The sequence below is a fragment of the Notolepis coatsorum genome (genome assembly GCF_963971535.1).
Source record: "Notolepis coatsorum genome assembly, chromosome: 2".
Taxonomy (NCBI): domain Eukaryota; kingdom Metazoa; phylum Chordata; class Actinopteri; order Aulopiformes; family Paralepididae; genus Notolepis; species Notolepis coatsorum.
In genome coordinates this window covers 52,554,515-52,568,816 of record NC_140166.1, presented here as the reverse complement: position 1 = coordinate 52,568,816, position 14,302 = coordinate 52,554,515, and the positions used below count along the sequence as shown (strand labels likewise).

Genomic DNA, 14,302 nt, shown 5'->3' with positions numbered 1-14,302 from the left:
TGTTTAACCTGTTATAAATCAGAATATAGATCTGTTTTACTCTAGTGTTTAACCTGTTATAAATCAGAATATAGATCTGTTTTACTCTAGTGTTTAACCTGTTATAAATCAGAATATAGATCTGTTTTACTCTAGTGTTTAACCTGTTATAAATCAGAATATAGATCTGTTTTACTCTAGTGTTTAACCTGTTATAAATCAGAATATAGATCTGTTTTACTCTAGTGTTTAACCTGTTATAAATCAGAATATAGATCTGTTTTACTCTAGTGTTTAACCTGTTATAAATCAGAATATAGATCTGTTTTACTCTAGTGTTTAACCCGTTATTAAACAGAATATAGATGTTTTACTCTCGTGTTTAACCCGTTATAAAACAGAATATTGATGTTTTACTCTAGTGTTTAACCTGTTATAAATCAGAATATAGATCTGTTTTACTCTAGTGTTTAACCCGTTATTAAACAGAATATAGATGTTTTACTCTCGTGTTTAACCCGTTATAAAACAGAATATTGATGTTTTACTCTAGTGTTTAACCTGTTATAAATCAGAATATAGATGTTTTACTCTCGTGTTTAACCCGTTATAAAACAGAATATTGATGTTTTACTCTAGTGTTTAACCTGTTATAAATCAGAATATAGATGTTTTACTCGTATTTAACCCGTTATAAAACAGAATAGATGTTTTACTCATATTTAACCCGTTATAAAACAGAATAGATGTTTTACTCATATTTAACCTGTTATAAAACAGAATATAGATGTTTTACTCTAGCGTTTACAAATGTTATAAATCAGAATATAGATATGTTTTACTCTAGTGTTTAACCCGTTATAAATCAGAATATAGATGTTTTACTCTAGTGTTTAACCCGTTATAAATCAGAATATAGATGTTTTACACTATGTTTAACCGCTTATAAAACAGAATATAGATGATTTACTCTAGCGTTTACAAATGTTACCAACGTAAAACCCTATATGCTCAAAATAGAATAAAAACTCATATCCATCTTTTGTCTAGACTGTATCAAGAACTAAATCAATCAACTAAATGGACTAGAGAAAGAAAACCATCCTTATTTGTTATTTTTGGTGGAGGGTATACCCGCTTGTTTACGTTTGGATAACTGATTGGGCCTTTAAGCCTGTATGACCTACATCCGATGGCTTTTCCTTCTGCCCCCTCCCTGTGTGAAGCCTTTTAGTACAGTAACAGGATTCTCAGTCAGTCACCCTGCCAGCAGGCTGGAGGATGATCCATCATTACACTGTCACATCAGATATTAGCATGAGAGTATAGTACATGTATTGTCAATGTACACAAGGCAATTGAAATGTGTCTTTTTGCATATCCCTCCTAATGACACGCAGTACACCTATATTTCATCAGAGGTCAAAGTGCAGGGTTGCTTGCAGAGCAGATTAGAATCACTGTGTTCAGTGGACTGATTGAGAATCAATAATTTTTTTCAGTTTCCAAGTAAAGATGGTGTGGATGGTTTGCTCACATGGTAAATCAATAGTGGCCCACAGTGCAGTGTTTCTTGTGAGGAGAAATCAACTGTTTGCCATTATAATAATCTGACATGTCTCTAGGATGGCTACTGCTATTTTCATTGATTTAAGGACATCAATTAGGGCAATTCTCACTTGCGATTATTAGGCTGCATCATTATTTTATTTGGCTAGGCTTCTGAAGTGCTGTGTAGTCTAGACTAGATCATGGGTGCTTTAAAATTAATAGACCAGTCATTTGTTTATGATTTGACATTTGGGTTGTTTGGTTTTACAAAGGTATAGGCTATCAGGTAATTGGTCTTCAGACATCTCTCACCCACCTATACACACTTCCCAGGTATATGGCAAAACAAACAGCCCATGTTTGTGGCATTACCGGTGTTGGAAAACACTACTTAGCAAGGGGGAGAATTTTTTTATGTCCAACACTTATGGATCAAAAAAAGGAATGAGGGCGACCTGTGGTTAATGTAGATCATGGGCGCCCTCTGCTGGCATTTCACAAAATTACATGATTATCAAATATCAAGGTGGTTCAGAGATGTTTTAACTAGTTTAGTCACCATTAAATGTGTGCTTTGCCTTCTCCCAATCTGAGAAATCCAATAGCATTCAGCAGTGATTAGTAATTGATGGATAGCACAGATGGCAAGACATTTGCTCCACAGTAGGACGTGGAAAGCAGCACCGGGGAGCCTCTTGTGGTATTACAGCACAGCACATAAACTGTGCTACTAAAATCAAATACACATACAAAATACATCTAGGCAAAGATTATAGTATAGGCTAGTGAAACCACATGTTATATTTCCATACCAAAAATAAAAACACGTTTAAAAAGAAAACCATGCTAAATTCACTGAAGGAGACAATTTGAAACATGGTCATTTAAAAATTACACCATATAAGTCCTGTTTATTAAGACTTGTTTCTGTTTACAGATGCTCAATTAAAAGAAGTCTTCATTAAAAGTCATTAAAACAACAACAACAACAGCGCAAGGAAATAACCACAAAAAACAAGTTTGGTTTTATAAAAAATGGTTTTAACAATTCCATTTTTCGGTATAAAACATTACAGTATCCCAGGCCAATCAAACAAATCCACTGTCACAACTTTGACAAAACGATCAAAATGATCAAACCTCCCCGGTCAGACATTCTACAATAACATACAAAGGACTTTTTTTCCTCCCTTCCTTTACAGGGTTTTTTAATTTTTCTTCCAAAAAAAAAAAAAAAAAAAAAAAAAAAATCTAGTTATGGGAAATATAACAACACAAAAGGCTAAACAAATAATTCTTCGTTAGCTATAATATTAATAAAAAAGAACAAATGTGTAGTCCTGGTCCGAACGGAGCCCAAGCCACCACATCCCGGGTCAGCGTGGCGTCTATGCGGTCTTCTGTTGGCCCTTCTTGCCGATCAGAGACTTGTGGATGTGTGGGATGACACCTGCGAACAGCAACACACAGCGGTCAGACGAGAGCGCGCTCAAGGGGGAAGGTGGATGAGGCGCGTTTATAAACGTATGCCTTTATTTTAGGGCCGTCCTCGACTAAAGAAATTCTTAGCCGACTAATAGTATCGTATGGTATGGTGCTGAATATAAGACAGGTTTTTTTTATTTTTAATGTCTAGACTTTTAAATGTCATTATACATCCACAACAGATCCTTTTTACACACACACACACACACACACACACACACACACACACACACACACACACACACACACACACACACACACACACACACACACACACACGCGCGCGCACTTGCAAAAAGAAAACACAAAACACAGTGACAGGCAGCTGGAGAGATGGGCAGGTCAAACGACAGAGGAGTTACGATGCCCATCAACAAAGCAGTTATCAAACAACTGTCGAGCAGCCAAGAAATGTGATGTTAAGAGTGCAACGTTAGAAGATGTCGAGCCCAAAAAGACCACCTTAGAAATTATGCCAGAGAAAAGATGTTAACCTAAAGATGTTAAAAACAGCTTATTGTTTTATTCAATGCGTTTGGTGATGATTTCACCAAAACACTATATATATATATATATATTATAGATATTAGGGGTGTAACGGTACACAGAAGCCACGGTTCGGTACGTACCTCGGTATTGGGGTCACGGTTCGGTACAACAGAAAAAATGTATTGTAATAATACAATAAATATATTTTTTTTATTTATATATTATATTTATGATAATTATAATTATTATTATTAAATAGAATAATCTTCTATAGGAAAAGTATGTTTCATTTTTTTTTATTTGATCAGCTGTGCCTGTGAGTCCGGCAATGTATGGGGCTGCGGCACTGCAGATTTACCCTACTCGAGTCCGGCGGGGGAGAATGTTGGTGTGTTTGTTGGTGCGTTTCTTTCCATTGGTTTCATTTGGTTAACATTATTGGGCGAACAAGAAAACTAAAGAAAACTGTAAAATTGTAATGATGACCCTGCAGCTGTTCCAATGTAAATGTGCCTCGGTGTGCCCGGCCACGCGCGCTGTTCTCGCACGGACCTCGCGAGTGCCTGCATGTGCGACTGGTGTTTGCGCTGTGGGAAGGCTCCTCTGTGCCGCGCGAGGGAAGGCTCCGAGGCGTATCCTTCGTATGGCTCTACGTACCGCACCGTGACGGCCGTACCGTAAATTCGCAGGACAAATACACGTACCGTTATACCCCTAATATATATATATAACACATTTTAAAATAACAGCCTACATGGAATGAAATAATGTCTTATTATCAATATATTTTCAAATAAAATATTTTTTTCCAAAAGTTTGTCTTGGAAAATAGGAGTCGTCTTATATTTGGACCAATGCGGTAACAGGATTCGACAAAATCGGTTAGATTATCTCATAGACGCACCTATTATTTGTTTTCCACACGCAATAATGTTGAAACGGGAAACAACTCATTCAGCATGGAAATCGACTAATAAGACCAAACCAACCAATTAACCCTTTCAGGTGTACGTTTTTGGAAGAGAATATGGAATTCTATTGTGGAATTCTAGATGGCCATAGACTTCATTGGCCATTGTTACAGCATTAGAACGTGCAATTCTCAAAGTTGTTTCACAATGCGAGATTGTACATCTGAAAGGATAGTTAGAATTACAATCTCTTCATTTAAAAAGTGCATTTTCACATATAATAATAATAATAATAATAATAATAATAATAATAATAATAATAATAATAATAATAATAATAATAATAATAATAATAATAATAATAATAATAATAATAATAATTACAATAATAATAATAATAATAATAATAATAATCTGTCCTCTGAATTTAACCCAGGCTTGCAGTGGGCGTCCCAACTCCAGTTCTAATGCCAGTGACTTGATCAATGGCAAGAGCTAGCATGCATGTCTTTTATAATGATGTGTGAGGGATGAACATGCCAACTCCACACAGAAAGCACAAATGAATATCCATCAGACATCTATCAAGTTTACCGATTTATGTAGTTGGATTTCATATTTATTACCCTATATGTCCCGTCTGTCACATGTAAGTATAACCTCACAAGTCCACTGCGTCCATAACAGGTATACGTGGCCTCTGTGAACTCACCTCCTCCAGCGATGGTGGCCTTGATGAGGGAGTCCAACTCCTCATCACCACGGATGGCCAACTGCAAATGGCGTGGAGTGATACGCTTCACTTTCAGATCTTTGGAGGCATTGCCCGCCAACTCTAGTACCTGGGAACAAAGCAGACGGCAACATCAGATGTGCGCTAGCATAGCGATTAGTGTTGTTGTAGCAATTTATCTGGGGGGGGGGGGGGGGTTGCAGATCGACATAAAACACTGTGCAAAAGGCGTTAGGGTCATTTACACTAGTCAGCTCAACATGTTTGGTACATGTCACAACAGTAGGCAGCTCAACATGTTTGGTACATGTCACAACAGTAAGGAGCTCAACATGTTTGGTACACATCACAACAGTAGGCAGCTCAACATGTTTGGTACATGTCACAATAGTAGGCAGCTCAACATGTTTGGTACACATCACAACACAGAAATTACACATTTGACAGGAAAAGGTGCCGTTCAACGCTTTTCTTTTCTGCGGCGAACCTCCAGAATGTTGTTACGACATGGTCATAGATTGTCAATGAATGGATGAAATGACAACCTTGCCATGGGTATCACACTTGTGGTTTCATTTAGGTTTTTATCTGTAGCTAACATGTTTATACATGGAGAGGAAATGTTTTAACTGTAGCCAACATGTTTATACACGGAGACAGAGGAACGGTTTTAACTGTAGCCAACATGTTTATACACGGAGACAGAGGAACGGTTTTAACTGTAGCCAACATGTTTATACACGGAGACAGAGGAACAATTTTAACTGTAGCCAACATGTTTATACATGGACAAAGGAAAGGTTTTAACTGTAGCCAACATGGACAAAGGAAAGGTTTTAACTGTAGCCAACATATTTATACATGGACAAAGGAAAGGTTTTAACTGTAGCCAACATGTTTATACATGGACAAATGAAAGGTTTTAACAGTAGCCAACATGTTTAAATGTGTTAAAATATTCTCCAAGAAGAGAAAGATGCCCGACATGGAGGAAGATAGTCAGGTAACATTACTTTAGCTATGGAAGGGCTCAAGGGTCTTAGCTATGCCCCAACGTTTTGAAGGGCAAGTAGTAAGAACTGCCTTCTAGTTCTAAAATACGTAACGTCAGCGGTGGCTACTACAATATTCTTCTAATGTTCTTAATGGTTGCATGATGAAATATGTGATGCGAGAGAATTATCTAACGTTACTCATTTGTGGAGGAGAGCAGAGTGGAGGAGGAGAGCAGAGTGGAGGGGGAGAGGAGAGTGGAGGAGGAGAAGAGGAGAGTGGAGGCGAGGAGAGCAGAGTGGAGGAGAGCAGAGTAGAGGAGAGCAGAGGAGGCGAGCAGAGTGGAGAGGAGAGCAGAGGAGAGCAGAGGAGGAGAGCAGAGGAGGCGAGCAAAGTGGAGGAGAGCAGAGGAGAGGAGAGCAGAGAAGAGGAGTAGAGGAGAGCAGAGGAGGCGAGCAAAGTGGAGGAGAGTAGAGAAGAGGAGAGCAGAGGAGAAGAGCAGAGAGGAGGAGAGCAGAGTGGAGCAGAGGAGGAGAGCAGAGTGGAGAGGAGTGGAGGAGAGCAGAGTGGAGGAGAGCAGAGGAGAAGAGCAGAGTAGAAGAGCAGAGAGGAGGAGAGCAGAGGAGGAGAGCAGAGTAGAAGAGCAGAGTGGAGGAGAGCAGAGGAGAAGAGCAGAGAGGAGGAGAGCAGAGGAGGAGAGCAGAGTAGAAGAGCAGAGTGGAGGAGAGCAGAGTAGAGTAGAGGAGGAGAGCAGAGGAGAAGAGCAGAGTGGAGGAGAGCAGAGGAGAGGAGGAGAGCAGAGTAGAAGAGCAGAGTGGAGGAGAGCAGAGTAGAGAGCAGAGAGGAGGAGAGCAGAGTGGAGAGGAGAGTGGAGGAGAGGAGAGAAGAGGAGAGCAGAGGAGGCGAGCAGAGTGGAGAGCAGAGTGGAGAGGAGGAGAGCAGAGTAGAAGAGCAGAGAGGAGGAGAGCAGAGTAGAGGAGAGCAGAGTAGAGCTAAGGCTGTCCCCGAACCCTGTTTTTAGGGTTCGAACGTTCGCAAGGGTTTATCGAACGAACGTTCGTTTTTTTAAATGTGTATTGTATTATTATAGATCCTACGGAGGGCGGCATTGCATAGTCTATTGGTGAAAAACATGTTGTTTACAGTGGTGGCTGTTCATGTAAACATGTAATTAAACAAAGCACTCAGAAGAAAATAAACAAGCTACTGCATCAAAGTTACTACTTATGATAAACAATAGCCCTTGCAGTCACGTAAGGGGCTAGATAAACAAAGGCATTAGTTTTGTGGCATTAACGTTATATAGTTAGTGTTACACGTTCAATAACAGGTATTCACTCTTGGTCGACGGGGAGGGGAGAGGGGAGCCGGGAGGAGAGGCGCACGCCTCGGCTCCTCAACAGACCCGTCCACCGTCTACCTCGGAACGGTGGTAGGGCGGACGGGCTCCCAACACGCCTGCCGCCCGTCCGCCCTACCACCGTTCCGAGGTAGACGGTGGACGGGTCTGTTGAGGAGCCGAGGCGTGCGCCTGCTGTTGTTTCCAACGCAACCACCTCCTGCCATGAAGCTCGCGCTCCGTGGCCGAAAAAGGCTGGTATTCATTAATGATCCTTCTGCAGGTTCACCTACGGAAACCTTGTTACCGATTACTTCCTCGGCGGGGAGCTAACTACGGCTTCCCGGTAGCTACGGTATGTCTGTTGAGGCTTCTCACAAGCAGATCAATGGCGGCATTGCCTGAAGTAAAAACCGAATAAACGCTTGCCGATTGGTGGTAACAGCAGAGGCGGGTGCAAGCGGTGTGACGTAATTGGCAGAATCGCCTGTCAATCAAAATAGAGCTCTGGTTGAGAAATAGTATCCCGCTGCAGCCCGGCAGACCATACTGGTTGAGCCGAGCGCGACGCGCCGCTTCACATCACCTCAACCCCGTGCGCATCCTTTATTTTTTTTTCACCGAACGTTCGAACCTATTAATTAAAGTCCGAATGTCAGCGGAACGAACGAACGTTCGTAAGGAGAGCAGCGTGGAGGAGTGGAGGAGAGCAGAGTGGAGGAGAGGAGTGGAGGAGAGCAGAGTAGAAGAGCAGAGAGGAGAGCAGAGGAGGCGAGCAGAGTAGAGGAGAGCAGAGTAGAGGAGAGCAGAGTGGAGGAGAGGAGTGGAGGAGAGCAGAGTGGAGGAGAGCAGAGTAGAAGAGCAGAGGAGGAGTGGAGGAGAGCAGAGTAGAAGAGCAGAGGAGGAGTGGAGGAGAGCAGAGTAGAAGAGCAGAGCACAAATCATATTAAACCATGCAGGTAGAAAATTGACGGAAAATCCGTCGCGATTTGGAATCAAATTGATGGAGAACTTTAATCCCTGGGTAATCGAACTTTAAAAGAACAAAACGAAAAAGGGCATTCATATTCCAGCATGGTTATTATTAATGACACCAACGGCAAACAGTGGTTAACAGTCTTTATTAGTTTGCGCTGCCCAGGCAGCAATGGTCTTTAGGAAGTTAATAGATATCATATCCGACATCACCGTGTAGCATGTACACGTCCGTCAGCCTGTCGCGTATTTCTCCCACGCGCTCGCTCAGTTTAGTCCACTTTTCCACATTTCATGGAGGTGTTTCATTACCGTATATGGTTAATTACGGGCGGTTCTATATGCAAATACTTAAAATCGTGCACGAGCGCGGAGCGTAGAACAAGTGGCATTTATCAACACGGACTCGGAGTACTTGCAGGTGTGCGTAGGACCTGTGTACGCACGTGTGATAAATCCCGATTTTTCTGTGCGTAGAGACATTCTAAATTCTATGCTTAAGAACGAAAATAGAACACTTTCTAAGCATTGTTGATAAATGAGGGCCCAGGTTCCACCCATGGCTCCACCACACCGATCATGGTGAGTATTCAGCATTACACCATATCTAAAGTTTGTTTTGAAGTCAAGTGTCATTGTATTTCATAATTACCAATTGATATTCACTCTGAATGTCAGCGGCATGACGCACGTGCACAACACCCAGGTATAGCATTTGTTATATTTGTGTGAAATGTATGTTATCACTGTTTGTTTTAGCATTATTACAACACATAAAAAAATTGTGATATACTAACCAGCCCTAGATTCAATCCAGCAACATTTTAATTATTTCAGCCCGATTTTTTAAACATATGTGGAATCATTTCTATTTTCAAAAGATCCTTGAGATTTGAGGTCCACATTAATTTGGGTGCACCGCTACGCATTTGACATTTTCCCCAGCACTGACGGTGATTCGAACAGAACCTACTCAGCCCCCAGGTCCCTTAGATCAGTGGTTCTCAACTGGTCTAGCCTCGGGACCCAACATTTTCCTTAGTCATTAAGTCACGACCCAAAATTTTGAACCACTATGATTTATGTAAAAAAATATTGCAATAATACGCAATCTTTCAAAACATGAAATAAACACAAAAAAGTGTAACAAAAGTGCAACTATTGGTAAAAACCCAATGAAATCAAATAATAATAAATAATTATGCTTAGCAGATTTCTTAGCTTAACATAATAGACCTATGTTTGGGGGAACTAATGGGATAACTGGGGTTGCAACAAAAGTGCAACTAGGGCTAAAAACCCAATGAAATAAAATAATAATAATAATAAATAATATATCCTTCTTAGCAGACTTCTTAGCTTAACATCCCAGGGAACTAATGGGATAGCTGGGGATGTTTGCTCCTGACAAGAGTCTCAAAGTCTGGGGTGATGGTAGACAAAGCAGCTCTGAGGTCATGCTCAATGTCCAATCTGTTCCTCTGATTTGTCTTCAGCTGGACCAGAGCTGAGAAGCCACTTTCACAAAGATAGGTAGTGCAAAAAATAACAATAATAATAATAATTTACTTTTTTTTTTTCACACTCAAGATGGCCCTGCGACCCACCAGTTGCGAAACACTGCCTTAGATCATCCAACATGGCCCTCCTGGCTGTCCCTCGCACCAAGTCTAAGACTCGAGGTGGCCACTTGTTTGCAGCAGTGGCCCCCAGGCTATGGAATGGTCTTCCCCCAGACATAAGATCTGCTCCCTCTGTGGATGCTTTTAAATCCCACCTCAAAACCCACCTTGTGTTGCTGTTCTGTGTTCTGTACAGTGTCCAGTTACTTTATTGTCATCCCCTGTGTCTCATGTCTTACTGTACTGTCTGTTGCATAGTCCTACTGCCATAACATATCGACTAGTCTCCTATGTCTTACCATATTGTCGGCTGTAGTGTCTTTGTGTCATAACTTGTCTACTGTCCTATGTCATACTGGATCGTCTGTTGTATACTCCTAGTGTCTTGTGCATTGACGGTCCATCCTGTCTTTTGTCATGTTGTATTGTCCTCCTGTGCGACTAGGTCTATAGTTTTAATTCTGTAGTCACTGTACAGCACTTTGGTCGGCTCTCCGAGCTTTAACCCTTTCACTGCTGCACTACCAAAACGGTTAACCCCGTCCACTGCGACAATTCACAGAAGATTAACCCTTTCACTGCCACATGACAGCCGGTTAACCCTTTGCTATCACACTACAGAAGGTTAACCCTTTCACAGCCACACGACAGCTGGTTAACCCTTTCACTGCCACGCGACCGTCGGTTGTGTGATAGTAAAGGGTTAACCTTCCGTCGTGTGGCAGTGAAAGGGTTAAATGGGCTACATATAAATAAATGACTCGACTGTCTCTTACTTCCGCAGTGAGGTACTCGAGGATGGCCGCGCTGTACACGGCCGCGGTGGCTCCGACGCGCCCGTGGCTGGTCGTGCGGGTCTTCAGGTGCCGGTGGATACGCCCCACGGGGAACTGGCGGGAGACGAGAGGGTCGTTAAGAGGGCGAGAGGGAAACAAGGGGGCACATACTCAAGTTCAAGTTTCTTTATCGGTCGTCATTAAGGATGGGTACCGAATTCGGTACTTTAAAAAAAAGGTACTTATCGAAACGTCGGTACTACCGAGTATAGATTCATGTGAGATACCGAAAAAAATAATACATATATATATATATATATTTTTTTTTAAACCTTTTTTCTTTTCACGTGAACGTTCACGCGCACAATATACGTTTACCTAGGATTTGACTTGATTCAACAACAAAGCAGTCGGGGCAATGGCAAGCCGAAAACAGTCGAAAGTGTAGTTATTTGAAGTTTGGATTTTTTTTTTTCACGACTGAGAAAGATTACATTTTTAGAGACTAAAGTACCGAAAAAAGGTACCGGTATCGATTCACAACGGTTCAAATGTGAACGGTACCCATCCCTAGTTGTCATACAAAAATACAGAATACTTTTATATTAAATGCTTTTTCTGTTTTGCTCCTGAGTGTGCTAGATAAAAATAGATAAGTGTATAAAATAGAAAGTCAAAAGTACGTAAACAAGTATAAACAAGTGTTCCAATATACAATGCAGAGTAGGAAAAAAAGTAACAGAGTTACAATACACAGTACAATGCAGAAATGGGATGAGGTACAACTTAGGGTAAGGTGCAATGAGGTATGAGTTGTAGTGCAAATCTCTTTACCAATCAATATAAAGTGTGTTAAAGTGTCTAAAGTGGGTGCTACAGTGAGTTGTTTATTTAAAGTGAGTGTGTATACGTGTGGATGTGTGTGCTGTGAGTGTATTTGATGGTTTGTTACATAGTGTTATTATCGTTGAGCATCCTGATGGCCTGGGAATAGAAGCTCCTCAAGTCTAGAAAGGGTCGTAGGCTGGAAGTACATTTAAGAACGAGAAGTAATGGGGACATAATATCCATACTCGAGAAGGTGGTGCTCGATTTTACCTGCAGCCCTGCCCTCTGGGAGCGCGACACTGCTTTGGCCTTGGCCTTGCCACTGTCTTTTCCAGCCTTACCACCAGCCTGCATGGAAACCAAACACAAGACGATTACAGGAGGGAATCTGCAGACAAGTGGTTTTCAAAGTCTGCACCCCTCCCCCCAAAGAGACAGGTTTTCACAATAAATATTTGTGTGACCCAAAACAGATGACTGTGTAGCTAATAGAACACAATGTATCCTGCTTTTAGACGGCAAAACTATCAATCTACCGTGTTTTAGTCAACATGTCTATTTTTCAAGGAACTTGAGGGCTAAATCATGACAGAACTTGAACCAGACACCCCAGTACCAGATATCGAAGTGACTGCAAAAAGTTATTCATCCTCTCAAAGCAACACTAAGTCCCCCCCCCCACAATAATAAACGTGTCACTCATCCACCAAGATCCACAAAGAATAAGACGATAGCTTTAACGTTAAACTACAAATAGGTATCAAAGTCTGGCTGGGCGATAACGCTTTGATTGATTGATTGATTGAAAACTTTATGAACATATTGCAGAATGGGTACTACAGTACAGCTCAATACACACAATTGTTAAGGGGATGCAGTCAGACCAGAGAAAGACTTTCGTCTTGTTTACATCAGGGTGCCCCATTTTCAATTCATCATAACATGACATGCAGATAGACAGTACTGCTACATCTATACATATACGCTTTCCCGCCAATCAGAAATAGCATCACTTGTTGTGGGAGCTAATAAACACACCAAGAGTAGGATCTACTGGCACAACAAGCCAACAGAGTTTAACATGAAACCAGCCCTGACGACCAGTTCACCACGAACACATGACGATGATGATGAGGCTCAAACGTCAAGAAACGCGCCAGACAGACGGCAGCAGTGATTCGCCCTCCGTTGCAACAACAAGCCAGATTCCGTTAAAAAGTTAACGATTAAATAATTTTGAGATGGTAAATGTCCCGACTGTTTGCACCACAGTACCCGTGCATCGGATCGCGTTGTAAAACGCGTCCCTAACGGGAGTGGACGTTGAGCAGGACTAGCAGCCAGATGCTACCGTGTTGCTAATCCGCCGTCCAGCGGCACAACGCGAAGCTAGCACCAGGCAGACATTGTTTTATTGTGAAGATAGAACGTTATATTTTTTCAAAGTTAGCGGAGAAACTCAACGTTAAACGGTACCACACGATGCTAATAACGTTGATTGAAACGTTGCTTTACTTGACCGGGAAACTATTAAACTCGACGAGCTATAACGTGTTAGCTAGCGAGCTAGTTAGCGAGCATTTTAGCACAACTCGTTTTGATTAAATAAAATGTGCACAGTTCAGTTCAAACGAAACACAATCCTAATTGAACAACAACTACCGGGGGGAATGCTTATTATTAATAACCAAACCGACACAATTGGTTTCAAACCACAAGTCCATACCATTTTAACGTTTTGTTATTTGATTGTAGAAATGAAGGAGATCGCAAATAATAATCTCGGCTCCCGGACGAAAGAAACAATAAACCCTTTCGCAAATCTTTGCGTGAGACCCCTCGCGAGTGTAAAAAAAAATTAACCAATTAGAATCCGCGTTGTTACTTCGAATATCCGTTCTAACCAATCACCAATCGCCTTACGGGATTTTCGCCCATCCCCCACCTCGAGATCATGCATGCCCCTTTGCGCACGAGACCAGCGAGAAGGCGGGACCGTGACGTCAGTGATCCAGTTTGAAGAGCAGTACGGTCCAGCTGCAGCGCCGGATAATCCTCTCACTGGGCAAGCCTGTGGCAGCCACGAACCTACTTTCTATAGAAGCAGCTCGGAGGTGCGCTGTTTTAAGTGAGCGTGTGTTATTGGATTGATTGATTGAACATTTTATTAATGTCCGCCTTGTTTCGAACTGGTTATGCTTAGGCCCTCTTTCGAAGTCGGTTATGCTTAGAGTTTATCTTTAGAGCAGGGCGTAGGCAGTGTTGCGTTCCTCATATCGATATGTTATGACTATAACCAAGTTCTGTTAACACTTTGATTGCCATGGGTTAAATTCATGATATACCATAGATTGCCAGCTCTATTTGTCTATGGAGAAGTACCCCTTCTTTGCATGGCTATAACTTTTTAAATTCTATTGCTACATTGCCATTATTAGGGCCCATTCAAAGTCCTATATGTATTGTTCATTGTGTAGCAACGTTAAACTTTTTCATTCACATATTCATAGTAAAGTATGGTCTAATGTATACGTATGTTTTCATCTCTTTCTGCAGCTTTCTCCAGAACGTGATCTATAGCCCCAAATGCATTATATTGATGATGAAATACAGTTTGATGG

At 41.5% G+C, this 14,302-nt stretch overlaps 1 protein-coding gene across 1 annotated transcript; it reads right to left on the bottom strand.

Moving 5' to 3' along the window:
- Nucleotides 1-2,410: 2,410 nt before the first annotated feature.
- Nucleotides 2,411-13,535, bottom strand: LOC311224297 (histone H2A.V). The gene is made up of 5 exons (XM_084309224.1): nucleotides 13,408-13,535; nucleotides 11,952-12,029; nucleotides 10,854-10,967; nucleotides 5,128-5,257; nucleotides 2,411-2,980 (listed from the first exon to the last, which is right to left on the bottom strand). Exons 1-5 carry the CDS (start codon nucleotides 13,408-13,410, stop codon nucleotides 2,919-2,921), a joined length of 387 nt encoding a protein of 128 aa, XP_084165350.1. The 5' UTR covers nucleotides 13,411-13,535; the 3' UTR covers nucleotides 2,411-2,918.
- Between the last annotated feature and the right edge of the window lie 767 nt (nucleotides 13,536-14,302).

Coding starts and splice junctions, on each gene's coding strand:
- LOC311224297 (XM_084309224.1), bottom strand. Junction 5,258..10,853: donor TCGAGTACCTCACTGCGGAA/GTAAGAGACAGT, acceptor CTTTGTTCCCAG/GTACTAGAGTTGGCGGGCAA. Junction 2,981..5,127: donor GGCCACCATCGCTGGAGGAG/GTGAGTTCACAG, acceptor TGCTGTTCGCAG/GTGTCATCCCACACATCCAC.